General features: G+C 40.9%; 1 protein-coding gene across 1 annotated transcript in view; it reads left to right on the top strand.

The window, feature by feature from the left end:
• Positions 1-1,076: 1,076 nt before the first annotated feature.
• The window catches only part of LOC123483440 (polymeric immunoglobulin receptor-like), a 38,095-nt gene continuing 16,242 nt past the window's right edge, over positions 1,077-22,929 (top strand). The window contains exons 1-3 of the mRNA XM_045213424.1: positions 1,077-1,096; positions 3,785-3,879; positions 4,072-4,371. Coding sequence (XP_045069359.1) covers positions 1,077-1,096; positions 3,785-3,879; positions 4,072-4,371 — 415 coding nt within the window. The remainder of the gene's footprint in view (positions 1,097-3,784; positions 3,880-4,071; positions 4,372-22,929) is intronic.

Here is a 22,929-nt window from a genome sequence, read left to right as displayed (position 1 = left end):
ATGATGTCATGGAATGAGTTAGTTTACCAGAAACCTGCCGTGTGGTACAGCAGCTTCTTTAGCTAACTTTAACACTTTAGGTTGGAGGACATCTGTGGTTTTGAGCTGCGTCTATGACCAGCTTTCATCTCTAAGTAGAAGGCAGTCATCACTCCATCTCTGCAGCACCTGCCCTCTCAATTCTATAAATGTCTTTGTGTAATCATTAGTGACCTATTTTCCAGCAGAGGGTAACAGGATAATAGTGACTCTTGGTCCCAAAGAGCCCTTAGAGAATGTTGGAAGCTGAAAACATTGTAGTGACTATGAGTTTTGGGTTAAACTAGTATATATAATGCAATAGTTGCTATCTTTCACTGAGGGGGGCATGTACACAAATATTTTGAGCTTTCTTCAGTATAAAACACACACACGTTTGTTTTACTGTATTTGTGAGGATCAAAAAAGTATGCCCATTCAAAATCCTATTTTCCCTAACCCTAATGCTAATTCTAACCTAAACCCTAACCGTAACCCTAAACCTAACCCCTAAACCTAAAATAGCCTTTTACCTTGTAGGGACCAGTGAAATGTCCCCACTTGTCCCAACTTGTCCTTGTTTTACTGTCATTGTAAGGACATCTGGTCCCCACAAGGATAGTAGAACTAAACCACACACACACACACACACACACACACACACACACACACACACACACACACACACACACACACACACACAAAACAAGGTTACATTTTATTATTATTATTATTTATTGTTTTTAGCATGATTTATGAATCCTGAGTTCTTGAGTTGTTTCGTAGTTGATTTTTGGTCGTCTGGTTTACTGTAACAAATCCTCTCCTTGTTGAATCAGAGCCTTGGACTACTATTCTGTCTTTACCTTCTCCAGCTTTAATGGAAAATATAAATGCTTTGCTAATAAACATTTTTAAAGACATTATACTGTTCTCAAAATCATTTGTTACAATATTATGTGCTCTCATGAGTTTAGGTGTGAAATTGTTGTATCAGAAATAGTTGGCTGTGTTGGAGCCAACAATAGAATTTATAACTCAGTAGTTAACATCATGTCATGGAACCTGCAGCCTTCTGGTACTGCAACTTCCTGACATAACTTTAACACTTTAGGTTGGAGGACATCTGAGGTTTTGCGTTGTGTCTACTGTGACCAGGGTTCATTTCCTGTACCTTAGGCAGCCATCACTCCATCTCTGCAGCACCTGCCCTCTCAATTCTATACATTTCTTTGTGTAATCATTAGTGACCTATTTTCCAGCAGAAGGTAACAGGATAATTGTGACTATTGCTCCCAAAGAGCCCTTGCTGAAAGGGGCAGTGCAATCAAAAATGTGAGTTTCTTGTTTGTTTTTAAATTATATTTCCACACTATGAGGTTGAAATAATACTGTAAAATTGTAACACATTTGGGTAATGCCCTTTTAGTGTAAGAGCTTTTTGAAGAAATAAACAACAGGATTTTCAGACTGTTCAAGTGGGATGGAGTTTTGACCCACAGAATGACATCACAATCTGAAATGATTATTCTGATTCTGTTTTATTTGCATATGTATCCTCCTACTTTGAAGGGGTAAGCTGGGTAGGCTCTAGTCTATACAATCCTCTCCGCCAATCAGGGCTCTGTATTTAAATATATTTAAATTTGTATCAACACGCACACATGATCACACAGAGCATTTCAATGTCAAAAGGAGGCTCAGGAAAATAAATCATGACAAATGTATTTTTGATTTGTTTTCATGAAATGAACACAGACAGTGATTTAAAAATAAAATGAAACTGCATGGGGGCTTGAACAATGTTGTAGTGACTATGAGTTTGGGTTAAACTAGTCTTTGTAATGCAATAGTTGCTATCTTCCACTGAGGGGGGCATGTACACACAAACAGAAGCAGGAAGAGTTAAAGTGAGGTCTGTGAACATTGGGAAGTAGAGTAATTCTCGACTGGTGCCTTTGTCCTTGACTAATCTACACATTAGTACACAGATACTGTGTCACACACACAGACTCAAACCTTCACGACTCCCCACCTCTTTGACCTCTTTCATGGGGCCCATGCCCACCTCTTTCACGGGGCCCATGCCCACCTCTTTGACCTCTTTGATGGGTCTAATGCCCACCTCTTTGACCTCTTTGATGGGGCCCATGCCCACCTCTTTGACCTCTTTGATGGGGCCCATGCCCACCTCTCTGACGGCCCCTTGTCCACCAGCTCTTTGATTTCTCCCTCCCCCTTGCTGTCTATCCTGCTCCTTGTTAAAGAAATTGCAAGTGTTCACACACACCCTTTTATATGGTGACCAATAGTGGTTGCACTATGTTTTACATTTTAGTCATTTAGCAGACGCTCTTATCCAGAGCGACTTACAGTTAGTGATTGCATACATTTTCATACTGGCCCCCCGTGGGAAACGAACCCACAACCCTGGCGTTGCAAGCGCCATGCTCTACCAACTGAGCTACAGGGGACTATGTGAAATCAATTAGTAATAATGAATATTCATTATGTATGGTTATCATGTATCATACATGTCATTTAGATGTTTATACAATACAAACACACATTGTATTTATGTAGTTCTCTAAATACATATATAGTAGACAAACCAGTCAAAAATCAATAGGTTTACCAACGGTTAAGTGACTAACCATTAAGTGCCGTTCGATTGCATGATGGTCAAATGTATTTAAACAAATGTGAAGAGAATCATATGAAAAGTATTGTGATTATTACATTGTTAAAGGCAATTACTTTATATGAAAGGTATTTCTAGATGAAACACTGATCATGTTTGGTGAAAAGGTTTGTGTGATTTTGTGTGTTGTACTTAGTCAATTGAAAATGTGCTTAAAGTTTTGAAAAAACTGCCTTTTGATGATCTGTTTTGAGTTGTGTACTAAGAGTTGTGAAATGTTACCACATACATGTGAAAATAGTATGAAAGCGATCAAAAAAAAATTCATGAATATTTTTAAAGACATTTTATTCTTCTCAAGATCGTTTGTGATTTTGAGAGTGACATTCTGATGTATCTGAAGTAGTTTGCTGTATTGGAGCCAACAACAGAATGAATAGCTCAGTATTTAACATGACATTATGGAATGAGTTTAGCTTAAACTTGCAGCATTCTGAGCTAACTTTCACACTTATGCTTAGAGGACATCTGTGGTTGTGAGCTGTACATTTCCTGTATAGAAAAGGGAGAGAGACAGAGAGCGTTCTTGTTGAACGTAAAATAATATCAGACTAGGTTGTGGTCCGGAGGACCCTGAACCATGAACCTGGTTTAAAATGAGAGTCTGTGGAGGTCTTGGTCTAGTACCCATCACTACATCGCTGTAGCACATGACCCCTCAAATCTATCAATGTCTAGCACATAGAGTACATTTATCATATCGTTTCTTATATACTGAAATATAGATTTTTGACAATGGAAATATTGTGCATGTCACCCAATTATCAAATATTTGTATCATTAGTGGCCTATGTTCCAGTAGAGGGTAACAGGATAGTAGTGACTTTTGGTCCCAAAACCCTTAGAGAAAGCTGAAATATATTTTAGTGACTATGAGTTTGGGTTAAACTAGTCCATATGATGCAATAGTTGCTATCTGCCACTGAGGGGGCCATGTACACACAAACAGAAGCAGGAAGAGAATTACAGACAGTGAAGTCTATTAACATTAGGAAATAGAGTCATTCTGGCTGGTACCTTGGTCCTTGACAAACATTTGTGCTCAGGTACCATATAATACACCAGGCAGACTGAAACCATAAACACGGCTCTTCATCTCTCCCTCTTCCTCCTCCTCCTCTTCCTCATCCTCACCCTCATCCTCTTTGTACTCTCAGCAGGTAAGGGTACTATTTCTACGAATTAAGGGCGAAGTCCCCTGGGTCTATTCACTTAAAACACTGTATAATCAATCTCAATCATGAACGAGCTGTGTGTTGGAGCAATGTGATTCATTTTGTATTTTTCCTTTGCACAGATTCTGTTAAATGTTAATTCTAATTTAAATGTGTTTTGTGTTGATGTGTCCACAGTGAGGTATGTGTCTGTGCATACAGGAGGCTCCATCACCATCCCATGTCACTATGATCTGAATCACATCAACCATGTGAAATACTGGTGTAAAGGATTAGGTTGGGAAGTGTGTTCTTATGTGGTACGCACTGACCATCCTAAGAGCAGTAGTAATGCCTCAATCTCTGATGACATCAACAAGAGAATCTTCACTATGACCATGACTAAGTCACAGGACTCTGAGAATTACAGGTGTGTTGTGGAGATCAATGGAGGACCAGATATCAGGATACAATGGTTCTACCTGATTGTCACTCCAGGTAAGATCCCTGCAACTCTTACAATTCAGTAAAGTAGAATAGGTAGTTCTCAGTAATGATGAGACAATCAGATATAGCCTGCTTCCACAAACTAAATGACTGGTGTTCTCATTTAATTTCCTGGTAACTGGTTCCTTGTCTGGTAACTGGTATCACCATTATGGTTCAAGTTGACCTGAAGAATACTTTATGTTCTCTGTATGTAGATTGTGGTGTAAACTTTGTTTAAACTCTGCAGTGGTCGGTTTTAAAACATTTAATATAACAAAATAATATTAATAATAAAACCTGCAATGTCAAATACAAAATAATGACCCAATTATAAATATCCTTTTACAACAAATGAAATGATAAATGTGTAACCAGTCTGAAATTCATAGACAGAGCTATACTGTATACGTAGGTGCAAGAACTGACCGTGTTTGGAAGCTGGACAGCGTTTGTTTACAATTACATGACATAGTGTCTCTAGCTTCCCTTCAGTTCCCTCTCTGTTGCAGCATGACATAGTGTCTCCAGCTTCCCTTCAGTTCCCTCTCTGTTGCAGCATGACATAGTGTCTCTAGCTTCCCCTCAGTTCCCTCTCTGTTGCAGCATGACACAGGGTCTCTAGCTTCCCCTCACTTCCCTCTTTGTTGCAGCATGACATAGTGTCTCTAGCTTCTCTTCAGTTCCCTCTCTGTTGCAGCATGACACAGTGTCTCTAGCTTCCCTTCAGTTCCCTCTCTATTGCAGCATGACATAGTGTCTCCAGCTTCCCCTCATTTCCCTCTCTGTTGCAGCATGACATAGTGTCTCTAGCTTCCCTTCAGTTCCCTCTCTGTTGCAGCATGACATAGTGTCTCTAGCTTACCTTCAGTTCCCTCTCTGTTGCAGCATGATCTAGTGTCTCTAGCTTCCCTTCAGTTCCCTCTCTGTTGTAGCATGTCAGTGTCTCTAGCTTCCCTTCAGTTCCCTCTCTGTTGCAGCATGACATAGTGTCTCTAGCTTCCCCTCAGTTCCCTCTATGTTGCAGCATGACATAGTGTCTCTAGCTTCCCCTCAGTTCCCTCTCTGTTGCAGCATGACATAGTGTCTCTAGCTTCCCTTCAGTTCCCTCTCTGTTGCAGCTTGACATAGTGTCTCTAGCTACCCCTCAGTTCCCTCTCTGTTGCAGCATGACATAGTGTCTCTAGTTTCCCTTCAGTTCCCTCTCTGTTGCAGCATGACACAGGGTCTCTAGCTTCCCCTCACTTCCCTCTTTGTTGCAGCATGACATAGTGTCTCTAGCTTCTCTTCAGTTCCCTCTCTGTTGCAGCATGACACAGTGTCTCTAGCTTCCCTTCAGTTCCCTCTCTGTTGCAGCATGACATAGTGTCTCCAGCTTCCCCTCATTTCCCTCTCTGTTGCAGCATGACATAGTGTCTCTAGCTTCCCTTCAGTTCCCTCTCTGTTGCAGCATGACATAGTGTATCTAGCTTCCCTTCAGTTCCCTCTCTGTTGCAGCATGATATAGTGTCTCTAGCTTCCCTTCAGTTCCCTCTCTGTTGTAGCATGTCAGTGTCTCTAGCTTCCCTTCAGTTCCCTCTCTGTTGTAGCATGTCAGTGTCTCTAGCTTCCCTTCAGTTCCCTCTCTGTTGCAGCATGTCATAGTGTCTCTAGCTTCCCTTCAGTTCCCTCTCTGTTGCAACATGACATAGTGTCTCTAGCTTCCCTTCAGTTCCCTCTCTGTTGCAGCATGACATAGTGTCTCTAGCTTCCCCTCAGTTCCCTCTCTGTTGCAGCATGACATAGTGTCTCTAGCTTCCCTTCAGTTCCCTCTCTGTTGTAGCATGACATAGTGTCTCTAGCTTCCCCTCAGTTCCCTCTCTTTTGTAGCATGACATATTGCATGTCTCTAGCTTCCTTTAGTTCCCCTTGAGCTCTCTTCAGTTCTATGGTTTTACGTCATAAGGATTCACATGCTGTAAAAACACTGTTGGATGCATTGTGTAGAGCAAGGCTCACCCTGTCTCATCTGATTTAGAAAGGTTCTGATCTCTAATTCTGTGTCTCATACCATCACACACACTACTATAAACTTTCTCACAAATAGGTGCACGAAAAACGCACACACACGAGCACACAAGCACACTATTATAAATACCCTTAGTCTCTGCCTTTTTAGTGTTCTCTCTATCTTTTTGGTGGAAATGTTCACACTCTCATTCCATTAAAGAAACACACACGTCAGAGAGGGGCTCTGCGCAATCTCACTGTAGACGCCTGTAGTGTCTCTGAAAACATCACAACGCTCCCCAGTGTTGCCATGACAACAGATTGCGTTTGCCATAGCTAGCTACCTCTGGAACGCAACGGCAGCACACAGGTGCATCACATACAAATTGTATAACACAGATGAAATGAGCAGGATCACACAGGTGCAGAACGTAGAAGTGGGACAACATAGATCAGTTAGGCAGGAGCACATGGAATACAAATACAACAGACACATAGTTCCATAGGGAGAGCTATATGCTACAGTTCTTAAACAGTGCTCAAGGATCATCATTAAATGCCACGGGGAGAGTCTGATTATGATAATTTCTCTAAAGTTTCCCATCCGTCAGTTTTTTAGAGGTGAGGAGCTCGCATCCTATCAGAGCTTGTCAGAGATGAGGAGCTCTCATCCTAAGAGAGGGAGGTCTGAGTCAATCACAAAGTGCTGCTTAAAGACCCTCTTAAAGACGTGACAGAGGAGGAGAAAAGCTCTTTATCAGTTCCTCACTGTAGAGGGAGCTGTCAGTGCCAGGATCATCAGACGGACAGACAGGGTAGTGTAAAGAAGTGTTCACACAGTACACACTGTCTTAGTTTTGACAACACATGGACCACTGAACGTCCAGTTTAAGAAAAAACGTTATACCCCCCCACACACATACACAGCAGGATGATAATGTTGAGCTACCTGTAAACTACTTCATAAGAAAGTGATAAACCTTATTGATGCAACCTCAGACAATATCAGAGAGAGAGAGAGAGAGAGAGAGAGAGAGAGAGAGAGAGAGAGAGAGGGGAGAGAGAGAGAGAGAGAGAGAGAGAGAGAGAGAGAGAGACTATTTTCTACAGAAGATAATCCCACCATCCAGAGGCAATCCAAAACATTGGCCTCTTGCCCTCTCTCTAATCCAGTGGTTGTCAGAGTGGGTCCTCTGTCCTCACCCGGTTCTAATCCAGAGGATATTAGCTACTAGCAACCAGTCCTAATCCAGAGGATAATAGCTACTAGCACCCAGTCCTAATCCAAGTTTCCGGGACACATCATCTAGGTCCCGACTCCGACCCACTGTGAGTTTCCTTAGAACACATCCACTAAAATTGATTTACAGTATTAGGCAATTACTGTGTGTCAATGAGCTCTGTCTAATAAAGAAATGGTAGACAGCCAAGATTCCCCCATTCACATCACAATATAAAGCTTTTTTTTCTATGAATGTATGAACTCTTTATAGAGACCAACGATGGAAAGATAACTCATAATTACAGATATCTCCAGAGCCCTGTCACAGCTTGGCATCAATCATGAGTCTTTGTGTGTGTGTGCACGCACATGTGTGTTTGCACTTAGTGAAAAATATGACAGTTGATGCCATTGAACATCCATAGAGAGAGACAGTGTTTTTCTGTTTTTGTTAACAGGAAAACAAATGGGAACAATTTAATGAATGTGAAATGTTCTCTCTCACACAGTACAATCCCCAGCTGGAATGTGCAAGTCTATAACATCATTGACTAACAATACTTTCCCTTTATTAAATAGAGTAAGAACAAATGTGTGTGACTCTGACCTCTACAGGACAACATAAAGAAGAATGAATGATCAATGGATTGATTGAAAGGACAAATTATCAATGGAAGTGCTTGGAGGGATGAATGATCAATGGAAGTGATTGGAAGGATGAATGATCAATGGAAGCACTTGGAAGGATGAATGATCAATGGAAGTGATTTGAAGGACAAATGATCAGTGGAAATTATAGGAAGGATGAATGATCAATGGAAGTGATGGGAATGATGAATGATCAATGGAAGTGATAGGAAGGATGAATGATCAATGGAAGTGATAGGAAGGATGAATGATGAATGGAAGTGATAGGAAGGATGAATGATCAATGGAAGTGATAGGAAGGATGAATGATCAATGGAAGTGATAGGAAGGATGAATGATCAATGGAAGTGATGGGAAGGATGAATGATCAATGGAAGTGATAGGAAGGATGAATGATCAATGGAAGTGATAGGAAGGATGAATGATCAATGGAAGTGATAGGAAGGATGAATGATCAATGGAAGTGATTTGAAGGACAAATGATCAGTGGAAATTATAGGAAGGATGAATGATCAATGGAAGTGATGGGAATGATGAATGATCAATGGAAGTGATAGGAAGGATGAATGATCAATGGAAGTGAAAGAAAGGATGAATGATCAATGGAAGTGATAGGAAGGATTGAATGATCAATGGAAGTGATAGGAAGGATGAATGATCAATGGAAGTGAAAGGAAGGATGAATGATCAATGAAAGTGATAGGAAGGATGAATGATCAATGGAAGTGATAGGAAGGATGAATGATCAATGGAAGTGATAGGAAGGATGAATGATCAATTGGAGTGATAGGAAGGATGAATGATCAATTGGAGTGATAGGAAGGATGAATGATCAATGGAAGTGATAGGAAGGATGAATGATCAATGGAAGTGATAGGAAGGATGAATGATCAATGGAAGTGATGGGAAGGATGAATGATCAATGGAAGTGATAGGAAGGATGAATGATCAATGGAAGTGATAGGAAGGATGAATGATCAATGGAAGTGATTGAAACGCAGCGGAGGAGAGAGAAATACGTATTATTCCATTAGAATGGATCAATAATAACCGTAAGGCCACATATGAACTGCTTATAATCAATACATGATTTAACCCTTTATTGACGCATGACACAACATCATTATCTTCACATTCTCCAATCAGGTTGGAAACTGTAGCATTGATTCCTCTTGATGACATTGATCCCTTCAGTATGGAAGAGGGTAGTAATCCTCTCTTTAGTATGGAAGAGGGTAGTAATCATCCCTTCAGTATGGAATATGGAAGTAATCCTCTCTTCAGTATGGAAGTAATCATCCCTTCAGTATGTAAGAGGGTAGTAATCATCCCTTCAGTATGGAATATGGAAGTAATCCTCTCTTCGGTATGGAAGTAATCATCCCTTCAGTATGGAAGAGGGTAGTAATCATCCCTTCAGTATGGAAGTAGTCCTCTCTTCGGTATGGAAGTAATCATCCCTTCAGTATGGAAGAGGGTAGTAATCATCCCTTTAGTATGGAAGAGGGTAGTAATCATCCCTTTAGTATGGAAGAGGGTAGTAATCATCCCTTTATTATGGAAGAGGGTAGTAATCATCCCTTCAGTATGGAAGAGGGTAGTAATCATCCCTTCAATATGGAAGAGGGTAGTAATCATCCCTTCAGTATGGAAGAGGGTAGTAATCATCCCTTCAGTATGGAAGAGGGTAGTAATCATCCCTTCAATATGGAAAGGGGTAGTAATCATCCCTTCAGTATGGAAGAGGGTAGTAATCATCCCTTCAATATGGAAAGGGGTAGTAATCATCCCTTCAATATGGAAAGGGGTAGTAATCATCCCTTCAGTATGGAAAGGGGTAGTAATCATCCCTTCAATATGGAAAGGGGTAGTAATCATCCCTTCAGTATGGAAGAGGGTAGTAATCATCCCTTCAATATGGAAAGGGGTAGTAATCATCCCTTCAGTATGGAAGAGGGTAGTAATCTCTGATCATTACTAATCTCATCACTGGGTCTTTAGATGATATGGTGGCACATGTTCCAATACTAACATGAACCCTTTCCTCCTCCCTTCATTGAGGTAATCATTGATCTGCTATGACTTTGATGGTGGGAAAGCATTTGAAGTGGTCCCTTGTTGTCACCTATCCTTTATTGTTAGATCTGGGGCCTGTCCTTTAATGTTAGATCTGGGGCCTGTCCTTTAATGTTAGATCTGGGGCCTGTCCATTAATGTTAGATGGCCGTATGTGGCCCAATGCATCAAGCGTCTCAGAATAGCAGCGCTGATCTAGGAACAGGTCCTCCGTGTCCATTTAATCTGATTCAATGTGATCTAAAAAGGCAAAAAGTATCTTAAATCAGCACTCTTACTACGATACGTACTTATGGCCCCAGGTGCTCTCATGTGATTGCCATGCTACCAGGTATCTATGATACAGCCATACCCATTATGCTGGTGATGACTCACAAGCAGGGCCGTAATCAGTGAGTTTCAGAGAGGTCCTGAAGGGGGGGGGACATTTTTGTGAATGTTGAAGCTCATTTTTCTGCATTTCTATACAATGCAACTTTAAAATGCTGTTTGGAGAACAGCAAAACAAGCCAAAATTATCCCAGTCATTATCACCTTGGCTACTGTAGGTTCATTCACCTCAGTCCATCTACAGACACATACAGTGGGGGAAAAAAATATTTAGTCAGCCACCAATTGTGCAAGTTCTCCCACTTAAAAAGATGAGAGAGGCCTGTAATTTTCATCATAGGTACACGTCAACTATGACAGACAAATTGAGAAAATGTTTTCCAGAAAATCACATTGTAGGATTTTTTTATGAATTTATTTGCAAATTATGGTGGAAAATAAGTATTTGGTCACGTACAAACAGGCAAGATTTCTGGCTCTCACAGACCTGTAACTTCTTCTTTAAGAGGCTCCTCTGTCCTCCACTCGTTACCTGTATTAATGGCACCTGTTTGAACTTGTTATCAGTATAAAAGACACCTGTCCACAACCTCAAACAGTCACACTCCAAACTCCACTATGGCCAAGACCAAAGAGCTGTCAAAGGACACCAGAAACAAAATTGTAGACCTGCACCAGGCTGGGAAGACTGCATCTGCAATAGGTAAGCAGCTTGGTTTGAAGAAATCAACTGTGGGAGCAATTATTAGGAAATGGAAGACATACAAGACCACTGATAATCTCCCTCGATCTGGGGCTCCATGCAAGATCTCACCCAGTGGGGTCAAAATGATCACAAGAACGGTGAGCAAATATCCCAGAACCACACGGGGGGACCTAGTGAATGACCTGCAGAGAGCTGGGACCAAAGTAACAAAGCCTACCATCAGTAACACACTACGCCGTCAGGGACTCAAATCCTGCAGTGCCAGACGTGTCCCCCTGCTTAAGCCAGTACATGTCCAGGCCCGTCTGAAGTTTGCTAGAGTGCATTTGGATGATCCAGAAGAGGATTGGGAGAATGTCAGATGAAACCAAAATATAACTTTTTGGTAAAAACTCAACTCGTCGTGTTTGGAAGACAAAGAATGCTGAGTTGCATCCAAAGAACACCAACCTACTGTGAAGCTTGGGGGTGGAAACATCATGCTTTGGGGCTGTTTTTCTGCAAAGGGACCAGGACGACTGATCCGTGTAAAGGAAAGAATGAATGGGGCCATGTATCGTGAGATTTTGAGTGAAAACCTCCTTCCATCAGCAAGGGCATTGAAGATGAAACGTGGCTGGGTCTTTCAGCATGACAATGATCCCAAACACACCGCCCGGGCAACGAAGGAGTGGCTTCGTAAGAAGCATTTCAAGGTCCTGGAGTCGCCTAGCCAGTCTCCAGATCTCAACCCCATAGAAAATCTTTGGAGGGAGTTGAAAGTCCGTGTTGCCCAGCGACAGCCCCAAAACATCACTGCTCTAGAGGAGATCTGCATGGAGGAATGGGCCAAAATACCAGCAACAGTGTGTGAAAACCTTGTGAAGACTTACAGAAAACGTTTGACCTGTGTCATTGCCAACAACGGGTATATAACAAAGTATTGAGAAAGTTTTGTTATTGACCAAATACTTATTTTCCACCATAATTTGCAAATACATTCATAAAAAATCCTACAATGTGATTTTCTGGATTTTTTCTCCTCATTTTATCTGTCATAGTTGACGTGTACCTATGATGAAAATTGCAGGCCTCTCTCATCTTTTTAAGTCGGAGAACTTGCACATTTGGTGGCTGACTAAATACTTTTTTTCCCCACTGTATACAATTGTAATGTTATACCCCTGAAACGGGGGAAATATGAGAAATTATTCACACTGACACGTAGCATCAGCGACGAAATGGAAACCTATGACATTTTTAGAACTATTGTTTGCATGTTGATTGCATTTTAATGTCGGCCTACAGGGAAGATAGGCCATGTGGAGATGTTCATATTGTTTTAAGTTCCTATCGTATTATTTTTTTTAAATTTCCTAACGTATTCTTTTTTTATGTTCCTAACTTATTCTTTTTTTACGTTCCTAACATATTCTTTTTTAAAGTTCCTAACGTATAATTTTTTTTTGTTCCTAACTTTGCAAAGAGGCAGGCGCGAATAACTCAGTCAGATCAAGTCTATAAGCGTTCTGAGCTTTGATCAACGCTGGGATCAATATCTAGAGGTTGACCCGTATTTGATTTTGTTTATTGTGTACAAAGTATATATTTGTTTTATTATTAGCTTTATTAGAATAAATTACGAGGTCCTGACCTCTGTGTCCTCATATGTAGTCACAGCCATGCTCATAAGTCATTGTAATCCATAGCCTAAACACTGATGAATAAAACACAAATCTATGTTAATCTGGTCTCATTAACATGCTACCTGGCATCGTGTCTGATGAGTCAAAGGTCATTTAAATTCATAGTCCCAATTGTGTCTCTTCCCACATGGGTAAAACAATTGTACAGTTGTGACATACAGTAGTAGGTGGCAAGCAATGATTTATATATGAGGGCAAGTCACTACCCTTTGTGCTATAAAGATCCAGACCTCTTCACATGGGATGAAGTGCGTTTAGGCTACTTTACACACATGAGAAGACACGGCAGTAGAAACTGTGTTCTCCATCTCCATTACATGGTTAGCTAGCTACATAGGCAATTAATTAATATAACAATTTGCTGTTATCAGATATAGGCCTAACGTAGCTGAAAATCAGGTTGTTATGGACATGTACACATCTGCAGAAGAGCTATTCTGCAGATGTGTACACGTCCATAACAACCTGATTTGCAGCTACTGGCCACTCATTTAGTGTTCAGACCGAGCATCGCGGCACTTAACAAAACTTCCCCCAATGGAAGATGCCCTGGTCCAATGACTCATGTGTAATGTATTGGAACTGAGAGTCATGATCAGGGGCTAGGTTACCTGCTGATGTACAGTAGCCATGGAAGATACTGAAAAAGATAGGGACTAGAACAGAAAATCAAGACAATGGACAAATGATGATACACTGGTGTTCAATATAAAGTAAGCTACGCTGACGTCAATAATAGGAAAGCATATTTTTTACGCCCCTCAAACTCAACTCTGGACCTCGAAGCCAGTTCCACTGCATTTTTGTATCGTTCCCATCTGATCAGGGACTGATTTAGACCTGGTACACCAGGGTGGTGCATTTAACTATCAGGTAGAACAGAAAACCAGTGGTCTCTGACTGAGGTAAAGTAGGTTTTATATCAGACATTAAACAGACATTCACCGTTAGCCTAATTAAAGTTTGACATACATTTCCATTTCTCTCTGATTACTTGAAAGGATCTTTCACGAGCTAATGTTTTTGTTAGGGGTGGACAGATAAAGTCAAATGTTGATTTGATAGAAATAATCAAATCATATAAAAATGCATTTAAATCTCTTTTTTACAACAACCTTTTCATTGATTGTGATAGAAACATCAAAACAAGTGAACATTATTCTAAAAAGGTCTGGCCTACTTTTACAACCTTTGATTTGTATAAAACATCAAGTATTGATTTGATAGAAATAATCAAATCATATATACATGCATTTAAATCTCTTTTTTACAACAACCTTTTCATTGATTGCCATAGAAACATCAAACAAGTGAAACAATTTCTAAAACCATCTGGCCTACTTTTACAACCTTTGATTTTCATAAAAATTACGATTTGATAGAAATAATCAAATCATATAAAAATGCATTTACATCTCTTGTTCGCAATAATTTTTTTCATTGATTGTCATAGAAACATCAGAACAAGTGCAAAAATATTCTAAAAACATCCGGGAAAGACACTCAAAGAAGAAACAGATACTTTAATTGGAGAAACAGGAAGGACTGACATAAAGAAGAGAACAACAGAATGTTGAGAATATTCAATTCACATTTCATGATTAATCCTATCGTCAAGGCTTCACCCTCTTATTATATAGAAAAACATTGTCTCCTTCCTAGAAAACGTCAACATTCTAACTTAGTTTTAGTGTCTACTGAATCGCAATTGCTCAAACAATAGGCTGCATTAAATCTCGCTTAGCTAATTTTCTAAGCTTTGTGGAAAAGGAAGTGGACACCAGTGTGGCGTTTGACAATGTGCATCACAGTTCACAACATTAGTTCAGCTATACAGCTGAGGGATGGGGCTGGGGAAATTTCACCCCTCTCCAATTAATGAATGTTGAATGTCAACACTTATAAGCCACTGACAGGGCAGTTTCTCAAAATGTATTTTTCAATATTTTCAATAAACCACTAACTCAAGCTGAACTGGAAGAGGTGGCTGACTGGAAGAGGTGGCTGCAGCTATGGTCCATGTTGTGTCTACAACCGTCTCCAGCATCCCAGCCACCCAAGTCATAGACTGTTCTCTCTGCTACCATACAGCACGTGGTACCGGAGCGCGGACCAAAAGGCTCCTGAACAGCTTCTACCCCCAAGCCATAAGACTGCTAAATAGTTAACCAACTAGCTAGCCGGACTATCTGCATTGACCCTTTTACTATTTCTGACTCTATACACACACACAATGGACTCTACATACACACACAGACACACTCACATAACACGTACACACATTCGCCACACACACACTCATCACATATGCTGTTGCTACTGTCTATTATCTATTCTGTTGCCTAGTCACTTTACCCCTATCCAAATTGTATTTTGTACCTATCCAAATTGTAGTTCGTACCTATCCATATTGTATTTCGTGCCTATCCATATGTAACATAATATTTAGTGAAATATGTCTAGACTAGATATTGGTGGAGCTAGATGTTTGCTCTGGTTAACCACTGACTTGAACTATAGACTGAAAGGACCATGAGACAGATTTCCAGTTGAATAGTGTTTATCAGTCATACATTGCGTTACGTCAGTTGGGAGGGGTTACAAAGGTACAGCAGTTGGCAATTATCACAAAAATACATAATAATGGGGAATAACATGATCATAGTTATTAGACTCATGGCAAACATAGGAGTTAACAGTTGCAGTGTTATCCTGCGCTAACAAAGGGAAAACAACCCTTGCATTGAAAAGATAGAGCCGATGTCTGCGCCCATGCGGAAATCTAATAATAATAAAATCACCATTAAAATATGTCTGTTTAAGCTAGATATATGGTTTTTTTTGCATGGGCTAAGTCTCAATCCACCGCATCCGCCTATGGCGGCCTTCCACATCTGTGGAGGAAGGTGGCAGAGCTACGCAGGTGTTAGTCAGACCAGGAGACATTACGAAATTCGGTCTTCTCCAGAAAACATCTGTAGCATCCGAACGGTTTGGGCTACAAACTAGTATGACCCCTCTATGGAAAGATGAGACTCACAAACACGAGAGATATAGATCTACGATATAGATAGGATTTTTGGGGGGGGACTATCTGTTTTTCCATGCATTAATCTGTTATTCAATGTGCTTCTATGGGATAATAGTAGTACATTTCATCAAATAATGTTTATATATATTTTTTTTATACCTACAGGGTCCTAAAATTCTAAATCTAGTGGCTAAATGATCATTGGTATGCACATCATAAAACAAATCAATATGTTAGCTTACTAGAAACCCAGCCCCGGGCCCTTAAACTCTAGGGGGTTAAACCGAACATGTAAGGTCCTTGGACTAAGGACTAAGGTTAGGTTCCAGTCCATTATTGGGCTACAGGTAGCCTATCCAAAACGCAGAGAAATGATACAGTCACAAAGAGCAGTAGTAAGCCTACACGGAGATAAAGTAATTCGGTTTTACCTGAACCATGCGGGGATTCCTTGAAGAGACGGAATGTGGTGTTTGGTGTAACAATTCCGTAATTTATAGTGGACTTTCGCCCGCAGCAAACTGTGATAACCTGACAGACAAGAGGTGTGTAGACGCTCCGTCACAAGTGACCACGCCTCTTCGTGAATATTCATAAATACTTTAGCCTATGCCAAGTTAGGAAATAAACGATCAATATGCCAAAACTTTAGTTGTACACAATCATAAATAAGCAAATTAATTCTATAAGGTTCCCTAAATGTGAACATGTAGTAGTTGAATGTTTTCTGGATTTTTTTATTTTGTCTATTACAGTTTCATGGAAGTTGACAACGGTATTATGACGAGATCAATGGGTAAATTGTATCAATAATCATTCTGAAAAATGTGTGTAAATTAATAATAACAGCTGTATGTCCTTGACTCCTTCCTAAATGTAGCTGTACTTTGCACTTACTGTAGGTTCATCGCTTCACATCGCAGGTGGAACTCTACTGACACCTGCTGGATGAAGATAGAAATCATTAGTATTCAGTGGGTCAAACACCCTATTGGGACAGTTATGAATGAAGATAGGCCTAATCTGAATAAAATGGCAGTCAGAACACAATGAGTTTGCTGGGACCACAGAGATCCTATTAGGCTAAATAGTTCTATATCAAATCAAATTAAATTTGATTTGTCACATGCGCCGAATACAACCTACCTTACAGTGAAATGCTTATTTACAAGCCCTTAAACAACAATGCAGTTTTAAGAAAGTGTTAAGTAAAAAAATAGATAAGTAAGAAATAAAATAATATAAATAGAAAATAACAAATAATTAAAGAGCAGCAGTAAAATAACAGTAGCAAGGCTATATACAGGGGGTACCGGTACAGAGACAATGTGCGGGGGCACAGGGCGGCAGGTAGCTTAGTGGTTAAGAGCATTGTGCCGACTAGGTGAAAAATCTGTCTGTGCCCTTGAGCAAGGCACTTAACCCTAATTGCTCCTGTAAGTCGCTCTGGATAAGAGTGTCTGCTAAATGACTAAAATGTCAAAAAAATGTTAGTTGAGGTAATTGAGGTAATATGTACATGTAGGTAGAGGTAAAGTGACTATGCATAGATGGGGGGGGGGGTGCAAGTAGTCCGGGTAGCCATTTGATTAGCTGTTCAGGAGTCTTATGGCTTGGGGGTAGAAGCTTTTTGGACTGACTTAGCGCTCTGGTACCGCTTGCCGTGCGGTAGCAGAGAGAACAGTCTATGACTAGGGTGGCTGGAGTCTTTGGCAATTTTTAGGGCCTTCCTCTGACACCGCCTGGTATAGAGGTCCTGGATGGGAGGAAGCTTGGCCCCAGCGATGTACTGGGCCGTACGCACTACCCTCTGTAGTGCCTCGTGGTCGGAGGCCGAGCAGTTGCCATACCAGGCGGTGATGCAACCAGTCAGGATGCTCTCGGTGCAGCTGTAGAACCTTTTGAGAATCTGAGGACCCATGCTAAATCTTTTCAGTCTCCTGAGGGGGAATAGGCTTTGTCGTGCCCTCTTCAAGACTGTCTTGTTGTGTTAGGACCATGATAGTTTGTTGGTGATGTGGACACCAAGGAACTTGAAGCTCTCAACCTGCTCCACTACAGCCCCGTCGATGAGAATGGGGGCGTGCTCGGTCCTCCTTTTGTTGTAGTCCACAATCATCTCCTTTGTCTTGATCACGTTGAGGGAGAGGTTGTTATGTAATGCTGTGGCTGGTACCAAAAGAGAGACCAGAGTTGTGTGGCCTCTTATAAAGATGTACTTTTTATTACATTAAACAGCTGCACAGACAAAGACTCAAATCCTTTATTTCCAGTGTTGTTTTACCCTTCTGATCCGGGGGGAGAACTCAAAGTTGGAGGCGTCGCTAGCCAAAGCCTGAAGGCTGTGTCACGGGGCTAAGCTGTGCCCTATAGAGTAGGCTACCGAAGCACCTACACACACCAGAATCATTTCATTCATGTATATCTCAGTAACATCATAGCGGCACACATCAGATTACATGTTTGTTAACCGTGTGGTCGAGCGCTATTCACATAATCCATGCACTTTATTAAATGGTCATTTTGTAACTGTTGTTCGCTGTCAACATTTACGTTGATTAATTTATGGTAGCTTACCTTATCTTATAGACAATATTATTTGTCCTTTTGAATGTGTTGTTTTTTGATTGATTAACTGTTTTGGTTTGTCTCCGTAGGTGGGGCTAACGCAACATAAAGGATCGTTCCCCTGCTCAGATGTTGCATGCATCAACCAATGGTTGCCTTCCATGTCATTGACTGTGCGGTCCTTGCTATAACATATGAGTTGTGTTCCTCTGCTCAGACGTTGCTGATGCATACCAGATCTCCTGGTATTTTACATATCAGCAAACCACATCATATGTTATTATCATTTATTCACTTTTATTTAATCAGGGGACTCCAACTTGATTGGAGTCCACCTGTGGTAAATTCAATTGATTGGACATGATTTGTAAATTCACACACCTGTCTATATAAGGTCCCACAGTTGACAGTGCATGTCAGAGCAAAAACCAAGCCATGAGGTCGAAAGAATTGTCCGTAGAGCTCAGAGACAGGATTGTGTCGAGGCACAGATCTGGGGAAGGGTACCAAAACATTTCTGCAGCATTGAAGGTCCCCAAGAACACAGTGGCATCCATCATTCTTAAATGGAAGAAGTTTGGAACCACCAAGACTCTTCCTAGAGCTGGCCTCCCGGCCAAACTGAAAAATCGGGGAGAAGGGCCTTGGTCAAGGAGGAGCCCAAGAACCCAATGGTCACTCTGACAGAGCTCTAGAGTTCCTCTGTGGAGATGGAATAACTTTCCAGAAGGACAACCATCTCTGCATCACTCCACCAATCAGGCCTTTATGGTAGAATGGCCAGACGGAAGCCACTCCTCAGTAAAAGGCACATGACAGCCCGCTTGGAGTTTGCCAAAAGGCACCTAAAGATTCTCAGACCATGAGAAACAAGATTCTCTGGTCTGATGAAACCAAGATTGAACTCTTTGGCTGGAATGCCAAGCGTCACGTCTGGAGGAAACCTGGCACCATCTCTACGGTGAAGCATGGTGGTGGCAGCATCATGCTGTGGGGATGTTTTTCAGCAGCAGGGACTGGGAGACTAGTCAGGATCGTGGTAAAGATGAACGGAGCAAAGTACAGAGAGATCCTTGATGAAAACCTGTCCAGAGCGCTCAGGACCTCAGACTGGGGCAAAGGTTTACGTTTCAACAGGACAACGACCCTAAGCACACAGCCAAGACACCGTAGGAGTGGCTTTGGGACAAGTCTCTGAATGTCATTGAGTGGCCCAGCCAGAGCCCGGACTTGAACCCGATCGAACATCTCTGAAGAGACCTGAAAATAGCTGTGCAGCAATGGTTCCCATCCAACCTGACAGAGCTTGATGATTCAATTGTTTTTCCCCCCTCATCAATCTACACACAATACCACATAATGACAAAGTAAAAAGTTATTTAGAAATTTTAGCAACAAACCCCCCCCCCCCCGAGACTCAAGGCTGTGATCACTGCCAAAGGTGCTTCAACAAAGTACTGAGGAAAGGGAAAAAATACTTACATAAATGTGATATTTCAGGGGGGGGGTTGTTGCTAAAATGTCTAAATAACTGTTTTTGCTTTGTCATTATGTGGTATTGTGTGTAGATTGATGAGGGGGAAAAACAATTGAATCCATTTTAGAATAAGGCTGTAATTTAACAAAATGTGGAAAAAGTCAAGGGGTCTGATTACTTTCCAAATGCACTGTAGCTCAGTATTTAACATGACGTCGTGGAATGAGTTTACCCAAGACTTGCAGCCTTGTGTTACTGCAACTTCCTGACCTGAGCTAATTTTGACACTATGAAGATATTATCTGTGGTTTTGAGTTGGCCCCTGAAGGACCCTGAACCCTGACCTGGCTTAAAGTGAGAGTCTGTGGAGGTCTAGTTCCCATCACTTCATCTATGCAGCACACCTGAATTCTATCAATTTCTTTGACATAAATGTATGATATAGTTTATTTTATACAGAATTAATTCAGAAATATTGAATTTAGAAAAGAAAAGGTGCAACGCTCGCTCACCATAAAAAGTATTTGTTTTATTAAGCAAGTTTAAAAGACTGACGTTTCAGCCTTTAATGGCCTTCTTCAGAAATATTGAATTTGGCCATTGAAAATGTGGTGCATGATGCTCCTGCATCCAGTCTTTGTATCATTAGTGGCCTGTTTTCCATCAGAGGGTAACAGGATAGTAGTGTCTCTTGGTGCATAAAAGGCCTTAGAGAAAGCTGAAATACATGTACATTGTAGTGACTATGACTTTTGGGTTAAACTAGCCAATTTAACGCAATAGTTGCTATCTGCCACTGTGGGGGGAATGTACACAGACACAGGAAGAGAGTTAAAGAAAGTGAGGTCTGTGAACATAAGGAAGTAGAGTATTTCTCGCTGTTGACTTTGTCCTTGACACACACATCAGTACATGGCTCCCAATCTCGCCCGCCTCATCCTCCTCTTCCTCATCTTCCCCAGACTCTCAGCAGGTATGTGTAACCTCCTACATAAAACAATATTACAGTTTACTATAGAATACTATAGTAAGCTGTAGTATACTGTAGAATTCTATACTCCACAATGTAGTGTACCTCGATTGTGTAGTGCTTACAATAGAATTTTGTAGTATACTGGATAATTATATTCTACACACTGTAGTATTCCTCAATCATGTAGTACTTACTTTAGAATTTGTAGATGGATTGGACTGCTAGCTAGCTTTATTGCTAGCTGCTAGCTTTGTCGATGCTCTTTTGATTTGAACGAGCTGTCCTTGGGGAGCTGATGCCGGGGATTTCCACTGAGGTTCCCCCTCGATCATGTAGCGCTTACTATAGAATGTTGCAATATACTGTAGAATACTATACTCCACACTGTAGTATCCCTTGATTGAAAGATTTTATCTGACTACTTAAAAAAACAATACAACCACAAATGTGGATACAATGCATTTAGAAATTTGTCGAGAATAACACAAAAAACCTTTGACATTTATTTCCATTGTGATCCTAGTTCAAACTTCAAATATATTACACATTTACAGCTTACCCACATTAATAAATACTAAAGTATACTATGGTCTAAATCAGTGGCGGCTCCTGAAAAAATTCTCAGGGGGGGCAATTTTTCTGATGATTTAGGTGACCTACACACATTTTAAAAAAGATATGTCCAGCAACAACATGAAGACAGGGGCAGCGTATAAGTCAATACCAGAAGCATTTATTGACTGATCTCAAAAGTGTTGGCTTACCAGGGTTGGTGGAGCCCTCAGTTTCATCTTTGCCTCGCAAAGCTAACTCAAACACTCCGCAAAACTTCACACACTGGATTAGCCGGCTGAGGATGTGGCGGTTCTTGCTAATGTCGTAGTAAATATATTTGTTATAGTGAATATGGAATATGATATGTTGAGTAAAATGTTGTGCTAAGATCTATTTAGGTCAGGAGCTGGTTATAAGTTCTGTTCCTATCCAATAACAATGGACAAAAGGGTCCTATCTTGTCAGCCTTGTCAGTTTCAGTTCTCCAGTAAACTTGTGATTATCAACACTAACCTCATCGTTGTGGCGGCGGACAGCTAGCCTGTATCCCTCATCCAGTTGTGGCAATGTTCACTCTCCCCAAAGCAGACAATCTCAAACAGCTATCCATGTGGGTTTTTGACAGCTCATGTTTCTTAATCTTTCCTGAAAGATGGTGCATGTCCGTTACACACCAGTCGCTGTCCTAGCGGTGCTGTCTGCCGTGCCGCCTTCAGGGTGAAAGAGTAAGCAGGGGGTAGCAGAAGACTGCATTAGCTACATCGCAGCCTGCTAGCCAGGTTTTTCGTTCGTACCAATTTTTTGAAAATCCTCGGGTGTAGGACTTTCCGCCTTTAGTAGAAACCTGTTGAATTATTAAATTTGGTCTGGGAGGTCCTAATTGTTTCATTGCCAATTTATCTTGATTTGTTTGCCGACAAAAAGTAACTTATTTCAAAGAGACAATCGAGTTGCACTGAACGCTATAGCCATGTTGATAGTAGTACGTGAATTGATTGACGCTGCTACCCGCTCTTTTCTTAGTTACGTTCATGGTTATGTTACGTATGACGAAAGCGCGTAAGTGCAAGCCCTCAGAAACCCATAGAGATTGTATTGAAAGCTCTGATATTTGAAAAAATAGATTTTACATGGGAGTCTATGAGAGACTTCTGGGCGATTTTCAACCTGACTGAAATCGCCCCAAAAGGGGGGGGGGGGGCATTTGAAGCACGACTTTAGCCTGATTGGACATTTAGTGGCAGATCAGACGTCTAGATTAGAACACTGATAACTACTGTTGCCGTGATATAATTGATTAGAAAAAAAAT

The sequence above is a fragment of the Coregonus clupeaformis genome, unplaced genomic scaffold (assembly GCF_020615455.1).
Source record: "Coregonus clupeaformis isolate EN_2021a unplaced genomic scaffold, ASM2061545v1 scaf0111, whole genome shotgun sequence".
In the NCBI taxonomy this organism is placed as follows: domain Eukaryota; kingdom Metazoa; phylum Chordata; class Actinopteri; order Salmoniformes; family Salmonidae; genus Coregonus; species Coregonus clupeaformis.
Note: the sequence above shows the minus strand (reverse complement) of the source record. Positions and strands in the feature narration are given on the sequence as shown.